Source organism: Ovis canadensis, chromosome 14 (genome assembly GCF_042477335.2).
Source record: "Ovis canadensis isolate MfBH-ARS-UI-01 breed Bighorn chromosome 14, ARS-UI_OviCan_v2, whole genome shotgun sequence".
NCBI classification, from domain to species: domain Eukaryota; kingdom Metazoa; phylum Chordata; class Mammalia; order Artiodactyla; family Bovidae; genus Ovis; species Ovis canadensis.
The window spans coordinates 24,814,475-24,833,348 of record NC_091258.1 but is presented as its reverse complement, the minus strand read 5'-3'; the positions used below and the strand labels follow the sequence as shown (position 1 = coordinate 24,833,348).

The 18,874-nt window shown below is 67.3% G+C and overlaps 1 protein-coding gene across 14 annotated transcripts in view; it reads right to left on the bottom strand.

The window, feature by feature from the left end:
- The window catches only part of GSE1 (Gse1 coiled-coil protein), a 391,542-nt gene that overhangs the window by 14,087 nt on the left and 358,581 nt on the right, over positions 1-18,874 (bottom strand). For 6 of the 14 annotated variants that reach the window (XR_011248536.1, XR_011248535.1, XM_069549668.1 and 3 more), the window contains exons 3-9: positions 16,050-16,268; positions 7,524-7,723; positions 3,679-3,854; positions 3,070-3,267; positions 2,379-2,570; positions 1,718-2,022; positions 806-1,130 (exon numbers count right to left, since the gene is read on the bottom strand). Coding sequence is in view for 12 of the 14 variants with exons in the window: in XM_069549668.1 (XP_069405769.1) it covers positions 806-1,130; positions 1,718-2,022; positions 2,379-2,570; positions 3,070-3,267; positions 3,679-3,854; positions 7,524-7,723; positions 16,050-16,268 (1,615 nt within the window). In the remaining 2 variants the exon portion in view is untranslated. The remainder of the gene's footprint in view (positions 1-805; positions 1,131-1,717; positions 2,023-2,378; positions 2,571-3,069; positions 3,268-3,678; positions 3,855-7,523; positions 7,724-16,049; positions 16,269-18,874) is intronic. The other 8 variants (XM_069549669.1, XM_069549671.1, XM_069549678.1 and 5 more) reach the window with 3 other exon arrangements.

Sequence of the window (18,874 nt, the reverse complement as noted above, 5' to 3'; positions counted from 1 at the left end):
AGCAAAGAGGGAGGGAGCCAAGTGGACACTCACACCTCTGTCCCAGACACGTTGAGTGTTTCTCACCCTGAGAAGGCGGCACCATGGACGCCGAGGGCTGGGAAGAGGCTCAGAAGCCCTCCCGCCTGAACTCCGTGCACAGCAGAGGAGACGGGGGCAGGGCCCAGTGTCCCCCAGGCCTAGACCCGCTCCTGCCACCAACTCTGGCTGAGGGTCTCCACCCGGGTCTTCAGAAGGAGCCCTGGAGGGATGGTGGGGTGGGGCAGGGGGTGCACGGGGTGACAGCCAGATACGCAGGTGGGGGCAGCGAGGCCCAGGGTCAGCTCCGAGAAGGGGCCCAGCTCACAAAGTGAGTGTCAGCAGCCAGGGTCCCAAAAACAGGCTTAAAAGCCTCTCGGAAAAATTTTTTTTACAATAGGGCAGGAAAAAATGGGTTATTTTTTAAAAAATTATAAAAGCAATAAAATTAACTTTTTGTATGATTAAAAATCAAAGGGAGTCCCCTTCTCATTCCAGTTTGGACAGAGAGAGATGCTAGCACAGAGATTAAGTATCCACGGAAGCTTCTCGGTTGCCCCCCTCAGGCACCAAGCCTGCCCGGAAGGGACGGGCTGGCTGTGGACACAGTTCCTGGCGGATGAAGCCCCTGAAGCGAGCACCTTCCTCCTCCCCGGTCTCCCTCCTCCCGGCTCAGACGGGGGTCTTAGAAGGTGACACAGAACCCAAGTGACAGCACTCCACAGGCAGCCAGACCAGAGGCACTCGCTGAACACAGGCTCCCCCTGCTCCCCGCCCCGGGCCCCACCTGGCGCTCTCCGGCCGGTGCTCCGGGTCCGCGGGCGCCGGCGGCCGGCCCAGGTCCAGCTGCTGCTCCAGCACCTGCTGCCGGAACTCGGACACCTGCGACTGGCGGTCCTCCTTCTCCTGCCGCAGGCGCCGCTGCCGCGCCAGCCACTTCTCCTCCTCGTTGGTGCGCTGCAGGAGCAGGGCTGTGGCCGCGCTGCTGCCCGGCAGCGAGAAGAGCCCGTGGCCGGCGAGGAGGCCGGGAGCCGTGTGGGGCGGGGCGGCTGCCGGGTGCAAGGGGTGCTGCACGGGCTTGGGCACCTGCAGGCCCGCGTCCTTCAGCTTCTCTGTGGGCGGGGGAGGCCGTCAGGGCGGGGCGGGGTCCTGGTGCAGCCCCACCCCTCCCGCCCCGCCTCCTTGGAGAAGGCCGCCCCCTTTCCGTGGGGCCGGGCCAGGAAGGGCTGCTCCCTGGGGGTCCTGCCTGTCTGAGGGTCACCCTGGGTGGGCTCACACTCGCAGCAGAGCGGACTTGACCTCTGAGGGGGATCCCCAGACAGTGGTTAGACAACCATGCGAACTAAGGTTGTACGTTAGTGAGATAAAGTACGCTAAGAATGAAGGTTAGATAGGCTGCTGTGCAAATTCACTGTTTTAGTAAAATAAAGTACGCTAACAACTAAGCTTAAAAAATATTCCAAACTATCATCTCTAAGAATTTGGTTGTACTATGGCGCACAGTCTCAGCACAGTGCACAATCTCAGTTATCCACCGGCCTTCACACCAAGTCTGAATCCTGCCAGCGGACATCCCTGTCCTCGGCTCCCGGCCCGGGGCCGCCCCTCGCCCCCTCGCCCCCGTCCCCACCGTGACCGAAGCCCCCAGGCTTGATCACACGGCATGCGGCCGCCCCGGGGCCCGCCCCTCCCCAGGTACCTGCGCGGGTTGGGGTGAGCTGCTCCGAGGGCTTGGCCCGCTCCTCGGCGGCGTGGCTCCGTAGCGCGTGCAGCTCGGCCACGGGCAGGAAGGCCGGCTCCAGTGCCTTGGCGGCCAGCAGCTCCTTCTCGCGGGCGCGCTGCTCCCGCTGGCGCTCCAGTTCACGCTCCTTCTCGCGCTCCAGCTCCTTTTCGCGCTCGCGCTCCTTCTCGCGTTCACGCTCCCGCTCCTTCTCGCGCTCGCGGTCGGCCTCCCGCTCGCGCTCGCGCTCCCTCTCTCGCCTCAGCTCCTCGTCCACCTGCAGCCTGGAGGTAAGGACAGGGATGTGACCTCCGTGGCGGGAGAACCCCCAGGAGCGAGGCGCTCACACGTGAGCCCGGGGTTCTCCCCGCCCCAATGGGAACGGGCCGCGGGCCAGGTTCTGCTTTGGCTAACACGCCAAGAAAAAACTCAGCGTCCACTGGAGACTGAAAGCCGTGGACAGAGACTCTCCAGGAGCCTGGAAAGCTCCCGGCCGCAGCCAGCGATTGTGAGGACATGGCCTCCAGACAGCAGCTGGGAGCTCCCGGCAGTGCCCCTTCTGCAGACAAGCAGGCCGAGGGCAGGGGTGGCTGTCCAAGCACAGCTGGCCCAGCCACGCTCTCGAATGGGGCTCGCTTACCTCTCGGCGCTCAGGCTGGACATCCGCTCTGAGTGCAGCGCCGCCAGGGATGAGTGGGAGAGCTCAGGCGGGTAGCGGACACCCGAGAGGTGGAGGTGCATGGCCGACGGGTGCAGCGGGGGCAGGGAGCCGGGGGCAGGGATGGGGTAGAAGGGGGACCGCAGGGCTGACAGGCAGTAGGAGTCGTCCATCCTGTGGGGGCAGAGGGGGCCGGTGAGCGGCCACGGTGGAGAGGAAGGCAGGACCCAGCTCCCCCCCAGGCACAGGTACTAATGCGGGAGCGGCGGACAGGGCCTCCACAAAGGTCCCGGAGAGCCCCCTTCCACAGCCAGCCCCAAAGCCCTGCACTCCCAGAGGCCACAAGGCCCTGCCGGCCACCCCTCAGCTCAGCTGGGCCAGGCCCAGTGGGGCCCCTCCAGGTCTGACCATCTGACCCGGGAAGCTCCTACACAGAGTGGAGGCATAGCGCCGTCTGCTCCGGGCACTAACAGTCACGCGCGCCTGGGGAATCCTGAGTGGAAGTGGAGGAGCCAGGGAGGCCAGCTGGCGCGAGAGTCTCCCTCCAGGAGTAAGCTCTGGACGGCTCATCCAGAGGCTGGGGGAGCGGCCCACCCCACAGTCCCCCCGTCGGGGAACCTGGTCTCAGACCGGGGTCTGCCCGCGGGTGGCTGGGGACGTCCGGACGCCTCACCTGAAGGCCGGGTGCGGGAAGGGGTGCGGGGCCAGGTAGCTGGGGTGATAGTAGGCTGCGGCGGTGGCCGGGTCCAGGCCGAGCGGGGGCAGGGAGGACACGCGGAGGTCCTCGGCCGTGTGGTAGGGCCGGAAGCTCCTCAGGTAGTCCTCAGTCACCGTGCTGGGGGGTACCACGTGGTGCACAGGCCGCTGCAGGCTGCGGGCGGGAGGGGGCGGCGGAGGTGAGCTCCGGGCCCCTGGGCCACCGCCCAGCCCCCCGCCACCACCTCCCTCCTCGAAATGGCAGTCCCTGCCGGAGGCCCAGGGCCCAGAGGTGGGCAGCTGCCGCTCCTCGGGCCGGCCTGACCCCTCACCAGAGGGCACGGGTCTGTGACCTGCAGCGTGGGGAGACCACCCCCCACCTCCGGCCCTAGGAGCCAGGCTGGGGGGTTAGGGTCAGGTAGGCAGAGAGCCCGCCGCGGGCACAAGTGGCAACGGCCAGCAGGGCTGCCAGCCCAGGGCGCGGCCACCACCGGGCAGCTCTCGGGCTCAGCTGGTATCGACTCGCGGCAGCCAGAACCTTGGGGGTCCCACCCCACACCGTGCCCAACCCCCAGCCCACACTTACTTCAGCGGTGGGAAGCGGGAGTCCTGCACCACCGAGCTGGGTGAGATGCCGAAGGGGTAGGGGGTGCTGAGCAGGTGCGAGGGGATGGCCGGGCCCCCCGCCTTCTCCTGGGGCAGCGGGGGCTCCACGATGAGGCGCTCGCGGCCACTGCTGCCGCCCCGGGAGCTAGCATCCTGCTGGAGAAGAGAGTGCAGGTCAGGGCCGAGGGGCAGCTTGTAGCTCGGCCACCGGCAGTGGGCCAGGCCTTCCTCCGGACACACAGGAGCGGTCAAGCTTCAGGGAGACATTCTTGCAACAGTCTCCACGCCACGGTGGGGGTGACAGCCGCTGAGTCCCTGCCCACCGCCCACCCGATCATGCCGGCGTCCCAGGGGCCCAGGTGGCAGCTGCCGGCCTGCCTCACAGATCACTGGGCCTCAGTGCCCCCGGAAGATGTGGCTGAGCAGCTGGCGCTGCCTCGGGCCAAACAGGCCAGCCTGTTCCCCCCAGACAGACCCTGGTCGGCCCTGGCTCTGGCCAGAGCAGGCAGCTGTGGGGCCAGACCTGTCGGGGGACCTCTGCTCACTGGTGGGGGCTGTGGGCCCGCCTGCCCAGACTCCTGTCCAAGAGAGGGACCTGGGGCCTGGAGGGTTCAGTGGCGGGGAGACCCCAGGAAACCAGAAGGGGCTCATGCAAGGCAGGAAGGGAAAGGCGTTGCCCCACCAGCCCCGGCCACACAGAGGAACACCCTGCAGGCCCACCCGCAGGAATGTCCGGCTGCAGACTGGCAGGCCGTGGAGAGGCTCGGTCACTCCGGTCGCTGACACGGCCGGAAGGGAGCAAGCGGCAGGCATGGAGCGTTAACAGCCACTGGCCCAGGGTCCCGTCGCCACACGGCCAAGGAGGACGCGGCTGCCTGGCCTCCCCGACCCGAGAGCTCCACGCGCCAGGCCCTCCCTCGCCAGGCCGCATGGTGCCCTCCTCACCTGGCGTCAAGCCTGGCCCAGCCACCCCAGTTAGCAACAGGAGAGCAGGACGCAGCGGGTCAGGGAGACACCCTCCGCTGTCTGCCTGGCATCTCCCCCACTGGAGTCAGAAGATGGGGGCGGCAGAGCCTCAGGTCACCTCGCTCCCCACGCGGGGGGCACAGGAGGGACCACACAGCTCCCGGAGAGAGGAGGGGCCCACCCATCACCGTGTCTACGGAACACCCGGGCAGGCGGCTGTGGCACCTCCTGGGCCCCAGAAGACGGCAGCGGCGGGCCATGCCGTGGCCAGGCCGCCCGTGCTCCCACCCCGAATGGCAGGCCGCCCCTCACAGGGCGTGAACTCCGACACCCTCTTTCCCAGGCGGGCTTCACCAGGCTTGGGGGGTCGAGGGCGAGCCCCCCACGCAAGTCAGGGCAGGAAGCCAGCACTCCCCTCCAGTCCCCAAGGCCCTGGATGGGCCCCCATGACTGACCCTGCCCAGGGGCCCCCGCCTGCTGGACGTGCACAGGACGCGGGTCCTGCACATACAGCTGCAGCCCTTCACACCCCCGCCACTGGCACGGGGCGCAGCCAGCACGAGAGGGGTGAGGCCTTGAACCCTGTGCCCGGGGTCTGGGCTAGACTGACCGGGGACGGGGCGGGGTGGGGGGGTGTTGCTGCCTGGGTGGGGACGCAGCGGCTAGAGCCTGAGGCCCCAAGGTACAGGGCGGCCCCCAGGAAACGCTGGGCCCCGCAGTGAGGGGACCCAGGCACTGACTCCAGGCTGGCAGCCCCAGACGGCGGAGGCCTCGCAGGGGACCTGTGCGCACGGCCTGGGGAGGAGCTAAGGCCACTCCTGGCCCCGTTTGCTGGACCAGACGCCAGAGTGAGGGCCCCGTGCACCATCTCTGGGTGGGGCGGCCCCCATCAGCCCGAGGCAGGACAAAGCCCGGCTTGAAGACAGCAGGGCCAGATGGCACCTTCCCGGGCAGGAAAGGCTGGGGGAGGGGCAGCCGGCGGGCAGGGGGTCCCGCCCACCTGCCTGGAGCGCCGAGCCCCATCAAGTTCGCGACGGGCACCTGGGAACAAGGTCAGGGGCCGTGCCCGGGAGCCCCAGCTGCCGCCCCAGGAGCACCTGTGGGCTCTCCCTGCTGAGCGGCGGCCGTGGGCGCAGCTGCAGACAGAGGGAGCGTGGGGAGGGGGGACCCTCCATTCTCTGGTGATTAGAGAGGCTTCCACCAGGCAGACGGGCAGACATGCCCTGTTAGCTCTAAAACAGACTATCTGTCATCTCATCTGTCCCCACGCTGCTCCCACCACCTGGGAAATGCCGGCAACCTCCGCGCAGGGCGCCCCTCAAGCCTCCCCGCCGGGAAGCGACTCCCCCTCCTGTCCCCCGCCCCCCCCAAGGAGGATCACACCCTCCGCTGAGCCTCTGTGCCAGCCAGCCATCCCTCGCCGCTCCCCAGCCCCCAGCCTGCCTCCCTGGGGCGCCTGTGTCCTGCTCACCAGCCTCCGCACGCTAAGCGGTTGGAGCGCGGCCCCCATGGCCCTTTCTCGGGGTCACTCGGTGCTTCCGAGGCCGTGAGGACCCTTGGAGGAGGGCCGAGCTCGGGGGAAGGGGCCCATGGCCAGGAGCAGGGGCGTTGAGGAGGCTTCTGGGCCTGGAAGGGCAGCAGCTGGGTGCAGGGCAGGATGAGCGACCGCTGGGCCCCAGGGGTGAGGGGAGAGGCAGGTGGTTGGGCCCAGAGGTCAGGGCTGACTGTCGGGGGCAGCGGGGCCCTGGAGGCAGGGGACTGTGGTTCAGACCCTGGTCCTCTCTCAAACCGGGCTGGGGGACAGCTGGGCGTCTGCACCCCACTCTGGCTGGGATCAGCCCTGCTGAGCCCTGCCCGGCGCAGGGATGAGACAGGAGGATCGGGCACCTCGCAGATCAAGGTAGGGCTACCCCCAGCTGGGTCCTCGCCTCCTTCCAGGAATTCAGGGACTCCCCTCCCCGCTCTGTGGACGGAGGCTGCCCCCCCCCACCTCCAGGGCAGAGAACAGACAGACCCTGAGTGACGCCTAACCCCACCCGACCCAGCAGGGCAGAGACCTGGGGGCCAAGCCGAAGACCCACTGTCCCCCCACCCGCCTCCTGCTTTCTCCGGGTTTAATTAGTGCTTCCAAGTGGCGCTGGCCCTCTGGGGACTCGGCAGAAACATCCAGAGCTCGGTGCAGTGACCATGTTCTTAATTAGGAAGGCCCTCCAGGCTGGGGGTGCGGGGGCAGGTCCCCCGAGGAGTCACATGCCCTGGGCACACACCCAGGGGGCCCCGCCGAGTGTGGGGAAGGCCTCCTGGGGCAGGCAGGCCTCGACAGTTAGGACAGGTGTCAGTGGAGGCGACCTGTGAAAACGTGGGCACGACAGACAAGAATAGCAACAGCTCAAGTTTACAAGACGTGCTCACGATGTGCAAACACCACTCTGTTCCCCCAGATTCCTTTGTGGGAGTCCCAACCCCAGGACCTTGCAAAGTGACCACGTGCGGGAGACGGGGGGGTGTGTGCAGGGGTGACCGAGGCGACGTGCGGTCACGAGGGCGGGCCCTGGTGTCCTTGGAAGAAGGGGAGACCGGGGCATAGGCACGCACAGAAGAAGAGCCCGTGAGGACGCAGGGACAGGACGGCCGTCCACACGCTGAGGCGAGAGGCCTCGGGAGGGCCTGGCCCTGCCCACGGCCGGGACGCGGGCCTCCAGCCCCATAGCAAACCTGCCCCGAGCCCCACTCTGAGACCATGAGCTCCGGGAGTGCTCTCGAGACACACAGACCCTCCAGGCAGCTGCTGTCCGGCCCCCGCTCCCTCGGGGGGGAAGCGGATCTCAACGTGAGATGAGCCCATCAGCCCCCACTCACCTGACGGCTCTCACTCCTCCAGACGCCATTGACAGTCTTGGTGGGGGCGATGGTCACCACAGGGGGCGTGCTGGGGACGCTGTGTCCCCCCGGGGGGACGATGATAGGACCCATGGGCACGCGCTTGGGCGTGCTGGCCGGGGAGCTGTGGTTGGTGGCCGGAGAGGAGACAGGGGACGACTCGCTGCTCAGTGAAGACCCTGCGGGAGAAGGACACAGCACCTGAGCAGGTGGCCGGGCTCCGCAGACACCACGGCCCAGCCTGGGGTCTGGGCGGGAACTGGGGACACGACCAACCAACCAGGCGGGCATGCTTGCCCCTCCCCGGGGCTGCTTACCCCAACTCTACCCCGGGTCGGGGGAAGAGCCAGGGGAGTAAGCAGGTCCCCCCAACATGGATGGGGACTGAGCCCCAGGAGAGCAAGTGTGGGGCTTACAGGATGCTGTGGGGGGAAGGGGAGAAGTGGGCCCGCTGCTGGCCTGGCTGGGGGTGGGGCTGAGGGAGGCCTGTATTATCAGGACATCAAACGAGTTCATTTTATCTTGAGAACTGAACCATAATGTGGGGTTTACGGCCCACAGGCTGGTCAGCATGTTCACAGAGTTGTGCAACCATCGCCGTGACCTGCTGCTTTCCATCCGCTCCCGGCCCTTAGCCTGCCCTCCTGGGCTTCTCCCCGAGAGGGGTGGCGAGGACGGGGAGCCGGCATGGCCGGAGGCTTCCAGGCCTGCAGGTCAGTTTGGTCTCCGGCCGCTGCAGAGGCAGTAGGCGAGGAGCGCACAGGGCGCAGGGGGCCGGGGGGATGCTCAGTGCCCTGACAGGAAGGCGCCCACCTGCAGCAGCTCCCTCAAGGGGCGGCAGTGTGTCCAGTGCCCCTGTCCTCAGCCCCCGATGCCCCCGCCCCCAGGCAGGTCTCTAGCCTGAGGCCTATCCTGGCAGCATGGCCCCTGGAGGGCTGGAGTCAGAGGTTTGGGGGACCCCCAGAGGCCCGCCCAGGCTCCGTGCAGCCCGGCTGGGTGCACACCCACACCTTGCGCTGCTCTGGGCTGCAGTCAGCAGTCAGAGGCCCCTCAGATGCCCACATGGTGTCCCACCACACACAGACCCCCCCAAACCTGTGAGCCACGAAGAGCTCCCGGGCACCGGGTCTAGGGCGGGCCCAGGAGGGTCCCCCTGATTCTGTCACAGCAGCACTTCAGCCGCGGCCCTGCTCGGGCACCCGGAGGCGGCAGACCTGGCCCAGGAGACGCCCCATCCCACAAAGTGCCCCTCAGAGGGGCCTGAACCAGGGGGGCATGGAAACCGGGCCAGGAGACCGCCCCCGCTGCAAGCGGGACCCCACGGCTTCCATACCTCCCCCCGGGTCCTCTGCAGAACCTGCCTGGTCCCGGGAACCAAGACCCTGGTCCTCTCTCATCTCTTCAAGCGACCACACTCCTGCTGCAAAGTGACCCCCCTGCCCCACGGGAGAAGGTGGCCTACGGCCCAGGGCACTTGACTGGGAGCCCTTCTCTCTGCGCCGAGGACCCCCCAGCCAGGTGTGGGCTCAGCAGGGACTGGGAGACAGGGCGGCCGGACCCCAAGGCCCACAGACGCTGGCACAGGGCTCTGCCCCAAGAAGGTGCGCCATGACGCTGACTCGGTGACTTCCTAGGCTTGTGCACGACCTGCACAACTGTACAGGACAACCCCGCGGGGGACGCCGGTCCAGACAGAGCCAGGCCCATCCAGCCCCGGGAACAACACTGGGGCAGGCGGCCCCCGCTCCCAGCCCCCACCCGTCAGGGCCTGGCTAGCGGGTGGTCGCCTGAAGGCTGTTGCCCCTGAGGTGTGACCGGATTCTCCAAATGGACCCACCAACCACGCACGGCCCACACACCAGCAATTCTGCAACCCCGAGTCGCCCAAGCCAACACCAAGCCCAGCCCTGGATCAGGGGCCCCCCTCCCCCAGCTGCGCCACCCACTGGCCGGGCCAGCTCTAGCCTCCGCCAGCTGTCGCGGCTGCTGGGTGGCCAATGCCAGGGGCTGTCAGCTGCCTTCCCACCCTCCGCAGGTCAGCCTCCCAGGTTCTGAAACTAGCTGTGTCTGTTGGATTGGGGGTCCGCCCGTGACACCAGCTTCAAGGTGGCAGCAGTGGGAGGCGGGCTGACCCAGCCGCCCCGGGGTGCGGAGAGCTGACGAAGGGAAGGCCCGCACCCTGAACCCCTGCCAGGTGGGGCAGCTTGCGGAGGCCAGGAAACAGCGTCTCCGCCCCCGCCTTGCCCTGGGGACCCACACAGTGGGCAGTGGGCCCCAGTCCACCCAGACACAGGTCAGCAGCGCCGACCCGAGCCTCCCGCCATGCCCACTGCTGCTGGAAGGACACGGAGCCACAGGGCAGGCGGGGGGACCGCCTGTGTGCCCGGGGCTGCCCTGTGGGTGGAGGGACATGGGGCCACGCGCTCTGGAGGCCAAAAAGAAAGAAAACGGCCCCGCCGAGCACCCCGAGCAGTTGCAGGAGAGGCCGCACTGCCCAGGGGGGAAGTGGGGTCAGCCCTCCAGGGCCGGGCAGATGGAGGGGGAGCCCCGACGGCCTCACCGCCTGCCCGCGGGGACTCAGGGCCGCCTGCTGCCGGCCCCCCACTCCGCCTCTGTGCCCCACGCCACCAGCAGATCTCTGTGGACCGGCGTCATTTCCAAGCGCCGGGCAGTGAGTGAGGAGACCCCATTTCCAGGGGGTGGGCGGGACTTGGAGAGTGGGGACAGGCACCGGAGGCCACGGGCAGTTCGCAGCCTGGCCCCTGGGGGATGGGCCGCCACTCAGCAGCCGGATCGATGCCCAACCACACACCGGCCAATTAGTGAGTGGCGCCCCTGACCCCGGGCTCAGGGCAGCCGTGATTAACCGCTGTGGGAGGCAGGCGTCAGCAGGCCGGGGGCAGCTGGGGTGGCAGCGTGCAGCGCTCTGCATCCCCTCCATCTCTGACCCGGCAGGTGAGCGCCCGGGGCTGCCCAGGCTCCCGTCATTGACAGCTGAGACCCCAGAGTCGCCTCCACGGGGGCAGGAGTGCGGCCTGAAAGCACGACACAGCGGCAGCACAGAGGCCGTCAGCTCCCAGATGCGCCCCCACCCGCCACCCGGACAACCGCTAAGCACCAACTGGGTGCCCCAAACCAAGGCTCCTGTGCCAGGGCCTGCCCTAAGCGGGGGAGGCCGAGCCCGGCCTCAGCCTCACAGCTGGTCCCCTTTCCCTCCTCCCCGGGGGGGGGGACCAGCAGCCTCTGATGTGTCCCTGAAACAGGACCCCTGGGCCGCCTTTGGCGCCCTGAACTTCTCGGGGCCGAGGGCAGCAGTGTCTGGGCAGCATCGTGGGGACAGGGCAGGAGGCGCTGTGATGGGTGCGGGGTTGAGGACCAGCATCCGTGTGGAGGGCCCCCCACAGCTGAGCCCCACCCAGACCTCACCCAGGACTGGCAGGGACCCCCCCAACCCGCAGCCACACGGCCACCCCTCGGTGGGTTCGGGGAGACCCTGCTGAGGGAGCTGCAGGAGCTGCCGGCCCCTCCGCAGCGGGGACAGTTGAAGCCTCAACCCCCACGCCTTCAAGGAGCCCTCTCCGCCTCACCAGGGGGCGACGCACGCCTGCTCCCAGGACCGCCAGCCGCATCACCAAACCCCAACCAGCAAAGGTGTTTCTTCTCACAAGACGCGTTTCCCGGGGCTGAGTGGGAAGGCAGGTGGGCGTCCGTGCTGCTTCCCATGGGGTCTTAGGGCGGGTGCCGAGGGGGCTTCAGGGGGTGACACTGTCGCCCTGTCACAGCCTGGGAAAGCCTCTGGTTCCAATGGCCCAGGGCCGGGCACCCCTCCAGAATGGACTCAGTCCCCTTCCCTGGGCCTTGCTCTCCCCAGAATCGCAGCCCAGACACAGAGGAGGGGCGGGGTGCTGAGGAAGCCCCCCTCACGCTCACACCTGTAAATGAGACAGACGGGGCTGCAGGCCAAGCCCTGCCGGTCCCCACACCCCCACCCCATTTTGCTGTTTTCCTGGAAAGAGGCGGATTTCAGGCGGCAGACCACAAGCGCCTACCTCACTCCTGGCTCAGGCAGCTGCACTGCTGGTGGGCAGAGTCCCACCTCCAACCTCGACAGCGAGGGTGCCTGCTCCCCTCACCTGTGCAAGGCGGCCCCTGCCCGTCACTGCCAAGAGCCCCACAGGAACACGCGGACCAAGGTGACGGTTAGGCCCAAGCCTGCAGCCCGAGGTTCCTTCCTGAACATGCTCTGTGGGCCTGGTCGCGCCCGGGCCTTCGGCACACGCAGGAGCAGCTCGCCCCGACAGGACGGGGTCTCCGCGCAAAGGATGCGTGGGGGGCACCCACGCCAGCCCTCAGCCGTGGACGCACCCACCTCGCGCGGCCCCTGGAGCCCCCGGCTACGCGCGTTGGGGGTGGGGTGATGGAGTGGGTGGCCCTGCGCCGTCACCTGCAGGCACCGTGCCTGGAGCGAGCGTGGGTCTCCTGAACCCTCAGGATCGACGCGGCAGGCCCCACCCTCATCCCGAGAAAGAACAGGCAGCAGCTCAGAGGTCTCGCACCAGGCCCGGGTCATACAACAAGGACACAGAAACCCACTGACGTCCGTGCCCCCTCTGTAGTGGGGCACCCCCCTCTGTAGTGGGGCACCCCCCTCTGTAGTGGGGCACCCCCCTCTGTAGTGGGTTACAGACCCGCGCACATCGGGACCCCCCCCAGGCCCAGACCCCTGGCTCCTCACCAGCCGATAGGGACCATGCAGGGCCCCAGGAAAGACACCTCCCGCGGGGCACGCCGTCTCCCGCTCGAGAGCTCTCTGGGGGCAGAGCAAACGAGGCAGGCGGATCACTTGCTCTACACTGAATTTTTAAACTGCACCTTGGAGACGCGACGTGAGCAAAGACATTACCCGGGAGCAGATGGGAGAGTTGGGCCGCGGCTTTCAGAATGAGATGCTCTGGAGGGGCAGAGGAGAGGGTGGCAGGGAGTGGGGGCACCCAGGGCCACGGCCAGCACCCGGGGTGCACGAGGTGACCGGGACGAGCCTGGTGGCAAGCGGGGAGGCCAAAGCCTCAACTGTCTTCTCTCAGCCGTCAGCCCTCCCTGTGCGGGGGTTGCTGAACCCTTGGGGGCGGGACGGTCCCCCCGGGGGCACCCTGCGGGCACAGGGGCCCTTGAAAGGATGGCCGAAGTGGAGACCATGTCGGGCCGTCTCTGGGAATGCAGACACGGATGCAGCAGTTGGGGGAGGACTGTGGCTTCCATCTCTGCTCCACGGCCTGGTGAGTCGGGATGCCAGCCAAGCCTGAAGTGCGGCCGCGTCTGCCAGCGAGGTGGACGCAGAACAGAGGCCAGGGCTCTTGCAGGTAGAGGCCGCTGGCACAGAGCGGGTGCTCAACGAACAGTCATTGCCCAGTTCAGGATAGGAGAGCCCTCACTGGCTGCACCCCTCACACCCAAGAGTGTGGTGCCAACCGGCCACGGGAAGCCACGAGACCTGGGGGGCGTGCCCATGCGGACAGCCAGTGGCAGGGCCATGTGTGCCCACAGGTGGCAGGTAGCCAGGCTGCATATCGGGGCTGCCAGGGCTGGGGGAGGGTATGGGAGGGGACGGGCTTCTTTTGGGGAGACAAAGCATTCTATACATAAGAGTGATGGCTGGGACTTCCCTGGTAGTCCAGGGGTTAAGATTCCGCCTGCCAGTGCAGGGGACCCAGGCTCGATCCCTGGCCTGGGAGGACCCCACAAGCTGGGGAGTGACTAAGGCCGCGCCCCAGGGCCCTTGCTCTGCAGCTGGAGACACCACGGCAGTGGGAAGCCCGTGCATTGCAACCGAGAGTAGCAGCTCCCGCTCGCCACAGCTAGAGAAAGCCCGCACACAGCAACCGAGAGTAGCTCCCGCTTGGCACAGCTAGAGAAACCCTGCAGACAGCAACCGAGACCCAGGGCAGCCACAGACTTGCACAGATTAATAATTTTAGAAAGTGATGGTCGCACAACTCTGAACGCGTGACAACCCGCTGAACTGTGTCCTGTTAGAAATGAATTTTATAAGAAACTTACAAGGAGAAAAATTGAGTCCCCCCCTGCTCCAAATCACCAAGCCCAGCAAGTGGTCCCCCTTGGTCGTTCCAGTTTCTAGTGGAGAGACGGGGAGCTGGGGCAGCTGGCCCTCCCCTCATGCCCCCGGAAGCCCCCAGGCTCCCAGAAGCTGACAGCCAAGACCCCCACGTGCTCCCCGCACAGCTGCAGGTGGTGCTGGGGCGGGAGAGGTGCAGGACGCCCGTCCCTCCCTGCGAGGGCTGTGCTCAGGCTTTTGCCATCCTAAGCCTGGCTCCTCCAGGTCCGTGGGGAAAGGCCCAGGCGGCAGCAGCGAGGGACACCAGGCACGTCCTCAGCAGCTCTGTGACCCCAGGCTCCTTACGTGACCTTGCGGGGCCTCAGCCTTCTGCCCCCTGCACACTGGGCCACCGCCAGGCTGCCAGCCCATTCTACAGACAGGGGAACGACACAGCAGAGCTGGGGTGACTCCATGAGAGAAAAAACGGGGACGAGGCCCGGGGACGTGACCTGGAGGAGGCTCCAGAGAGAGATGAGGCTCAGCTCTTCAAAGCAAAATCCTCACTGGAGTTGCCCAGATGGAGCGTCGCATGTCAAGCTCATCACCATAGCTTTAAACGCACAGGCTTGGCTTGTGGCCCTACGAGCCAGAAACGAGGGTGCGGTGCCCAGCACGCACAGGGGAACTACACCGACCCCGAGCTCCCCAGGCCCCAGGATTCCTCATCCGGGTGACGGGGACGCCTCAGCCCAGCCAGCAGCAGACGCTGTGCTCCGGAGACAGCCTGAGCATGGGCCCGCGTGGCCTGCCCAGCCCTGCCCCGTCCCTCCATCACAAAATCCTCGGGCACGCTTCCCAGGGCGTCACGCAAACACCTGGACCACAGCAGAGGGCAGCGGGCCCCCCGCAGCACAGTGTTCCCGGCCAGCGAGGCCCAACAGCCTCTGGCATGTGGGCTACCCACTGGCCCACCATCCAAGCTGGACACTGGGGCCAGCAGAGAGGAGACAAAGGCCACTGAGGCCAGGCTTGCCCCGCATCCAGGGGACCCGCGGGAGCCTCGTCCTCTGCAGACGGCGGGGTGTGGGGGGGTAGTGTCACCCCAGGACGGGCCCAGCTGCCCAGGCGTGGACACAGATGTTGGCTTAAGCCCTGACACCCGGTCGGGGGTGACTCAGCCAGAGGGACCTGGCGTCCCCTGCTGACAGCTGTCCGTGGAGGCCGTGCCGGCCCCGTCTTTCTGCGTCTCGGAACGTGACGGAAGATGATACCAGAGCACGGAGCCGCCATGCAAACTCTGCTTGGGGGGCCTCCTCGTCCACTCAGAAGAGATCCCAGTTCAGGGCTGGAGCCACTGTCCCCACTCCTCGCCCGGGTGGACACCAGCCGCGAGGCGATCCCCTGGCAAAGCAGAAACCTACCCAAAGGCCTGGGCTCCTGGGCCCACAGCCACCTGCCCCGGGATCCAGTCTACCCCACTCCCTCCTCTGCCCAGCGACCACGTGAGTAGAAAAGGGGTGCAGACAAGTCGGAGTCAGGTAGCAGCAGGCCCCCGCCGCACCCCTGTCACAGCAAAAGTCGACCCTGCTGAGCTGGAGACCCCCAGAGTCGATACAGACAGACATGTGTTCTCTGGGTGCCCAGAGGGCCTTGGAACACACAACACCAAGCCCTGGACATTCCGGGCGAGGCAGACGGCAGGCAGAAGCACCCAGGGTCCCTGCTTCCTCTGCCCGGGAGGTGGAATCCCTGCCCCGCCCAGCAGGGCACCTACAGGGTATGGAATCCGTAGCGGCCCAGGCCTCCCAGCAGCTCTGAGGCAAACTGCCTGCCACCCACTTGTGTAGCTGGCGGCCCCTGACCTGGACTAACACAGGCTGACAGTCATCCTGGAAGGGCCCGGAGCCAGGGCTGTATGCACGGGAAGGCTGACACTCAGAGAGGGCCAGTGTTTGCCAAAAGCCACAGAGCACGTCATTGCCCCAGTGACAGGAGGAGCCAGGGCTCCAGACCCCTGGGGGATGCCTGTCACACTACAAGACCCCTGCCTAGGGGCCAGGGGTTGGGGGATGGCACCGGTGGGTGAGCCATGCCAACTTGGGACACACGCCTCCTGGGAAGAGGCCCTGGAGCAGGCTGGGGGCTCTAAAAGGAGCATCGCGCCTGCAAACCCCAACCCCACGCCCACTACTGTTGGCGGAGGGCCCCCTCGGCGGCTCCTGGAGCAAAGAAGTCAGCAGATAGCGCAGAGAGCAGGGTTCAGCAGCCGGGAAAGCGCGTCCCCGCCGCGAAGCAGCAGGAGGAGGAAGACCAGGCAGTGTGGACGCTCGGTGTGCGAGCCCGTGGGCAGACGGCCGGCTGGAAGGCCCTGTGCCCAGAGTCCCGGGGACCGGGCAGGACCGTGCTCTCCCCGCCCTCGGCCGGCTGCCCCGGGCGGGCGCGCCTCTTACCTCTGGGCTCCTCCGCCTGTTTGGCGAGCTTGCGCAGGGCGGCGGCGAAGCTGGAGGAAGGCGCGGCCTGGGCCGACAGCGCGCTGCTGGTGGCGGGGCTGCCGCTGGGCACCAGGGCGCCATTGAGCGGCGAGGGGGTGAGGGGGTTGACGGTGGCGGTGGTCCTGGTCGCGGTGGAGAGCATCCCTAGCGAAGGGGACTTGGGCTCATGGCTCATGCCTGAAACAGGAAGAGAAGAACCAGTCACCCGAGAGCAGAGGGCCCAGCACCAGAGCGGGCGCTGCCGGGCGTGCAGGACGGGGGGCGGGCACCGGCCGGGCATGCGGGGCAGGGCAGGCGCGGCCCGGGGGGGGGGGGGGGCGGGTGAAGCAGGGCAGAGCCAGCTCTGTGGAGCGCGGGGGGCCGCCACCCCGGCGTCCCTCTGTGCTCCACACCCAGAGAACCACAGGGCCCAGGACCCCGGGCCAGTGTTCTCGCAAGAAAGAGAGGAAGGCCAGCGGAAAGGAAAGCGCCAGAGCAGGGACCCCCTGGAGGACAGGCAGGGCCTCCCGCACGTCCTGCAGACGAGACCAGCGTCCACGAGATGAGCGATGGCGCACAGCCTTCCTCCTCCCAGAGGAGGAGCCGGGCTTGCGCTCGGGCAGGCCGCGGGGACCCAGGACCATCCCAGGCAAGCCGGCTGGGCCCTCACCTGTGGCTGCCGTCGCCCTTTGAACCCCAAAGCCCCTGGGGGACAAAGCGGGCCTGCACCGAGAAGGCTCCCTGCAGGTGACAAGTGGGCAGAGGACACGGCCAGCTGAGGCCCCCGCGGCAGTCCAGCCGGGCACAGAGACCCCCAGACACATGGCGGCAGGTCTAGACGGCTCCCCCGAGGCGGGAGGGTCCAGGCTTGCCCACGCTGGCCAAGGAGCTGACCAGGGGACACCGCAAGCCTTCACTGGCCCCTAGGATGCTCGCCCTCCTGCGGGCCCCATGGGCCCCATGAACAAAGGCCGCGCTCCTCACAGGCTGGTGGGTGTGTCTCCTGCATTCTCGATGGACACCTTGCCTGTGCCCGCCCCCAACCTGTGGGTACATTCAAGGGGTGCAAATGAGGCCTATGGCCTCACAGGCGGCGGGCCACAGGCTGAGTGCAGGGGGAGGTGCAGAGAGCTGGGAGGACCGCTCCAGGGAACGCCGGCCACCTGCGGTGCTCCGGGAGGGGTGGGAAGGCGCAGCCGGAGGGTGCTCACGAGGGCAGCGTGGCGGGGACGTGTGCCTCTCCCCGGGCCCCCGGCCCTCCGAAGCCAGCCAGGAGAGGCTGTAGTCCCCGACAACACAGTCTGCACCCTGAGTCCTGGAGAACTGGCCTGCGGCCCCCATCGCCCCCCATGCAGGGCGGGTGGGCAGAGAGATCTCAGGAGCGCAAAAGGTGAATGGCCACGACTGTGAGGGGGCGTTCAAGAAGCCAGTGCGCGCTCGGAGGGAGAAGGCTTCTCTCAGGGGAGGGCTCACACCTTGCGGACAAAGGACCCCACAAGAGCCCTGGCGCCCGCGGCCAGCAGCCCGGCCGGCCTCCCAGCTGCCGGCGGGTGACAGGGGCCTGACCCTGTGCGTCCACCTCTCTGGAGGAGCGGGGGAGAGGGCAGAGTACAGGCGACTCCACAGGCCCCGCAGCCCAGCAAGCTCTGAATGAGAGTGCTCTCTCAGCAACCCCAGCACTCAGCCAGCTGCTAGGGCAGTTGAGCAGGAGGCCCACCTGGAAGCTCAGTCCCAGGCCCTCCCCGGCACCCCATCCTCCCCAACCCCTCCTCCTCGGAATGAGGGAACAGGACCGTGTGGACCAGCCTTGGAGCAAGGAGGAAGAGGGCACCTGGAGGTCAGGCTTTGCAAGGACTGCGCTGCCACACACAGTGGGCACCTGGATCCCAGCTCTGGGGCCTCTAGTTGTGTGACCCTGGCCAAGTCCCTTTGCCTCTCTGGGCCTCAGTTGCATCTATAATCTGAGGACGAAGACAAAGTCCGCCTCGTGAAGTTTAATCCCACAAGGGAGCCAGGAGGCGATTCACAGCAGGCCTGGCATATCTCAAGGACCCCTCCTGGTGTCATCACGCCAACGGTCAGCGGACGGGGCAGAAACCCAGGCCTGGATAGGCAGGGGCTAGGCCAAGGCCGCGCGGGTCAGTCTGGGCAGACTGGACCCGAGTTGCCCGATCTGTGCCACCATCGCCCCCAAAAGCCCTCCCCACCACCATCCCTTCCCGGGTGGGCCGGGCGCCCACAGACCAGCTTTGCCCGCCCCTGGGCTGCACTGGCTGCTGAAAGTGAACACGGAGGACGCCGGGGACAGAAGGACCCGGGGCTCTGGTCCTGCTGCCTGCGGGGAGGCCCAGGGACGGAGCCCACACAGGACCTGACCAGGGTGGTCCAGAAGCCTGCCGGGTCCTGCTCTGGACCGAAGCGCCCTCAGCAACCACTCGGTGAGCCGACGGTGGTTTTTTTTTTTTCTTTTGGGGGGGGGGGGTATGGCATATGATGGAGTGCCGTCCTTGCAGGGCCCCCAGCCCGGGCACAGCATGAGGGGTTCTCACCCAGGGCCACACGGCTCAGCAGCACATCAGGACTCGAACCCCATTTCATGGGCCCAGAGGCAGCGTTCTCACCAGGAAGAAGCGGGGTTGGGGGGAAGGGCAGGACACCCTCCCGTGACCCCACCTGCCTGGTCCAAGGCCGAACTGCCATGCGGGACCAAGAGGCACAGATGCACTCAGAGCTCAAGGTCACTTGGCCGCGGCGGTTCTGAAGTGGGTCCAAGTCTGTCCCTCATTTCCACAACGGGCGGGGAC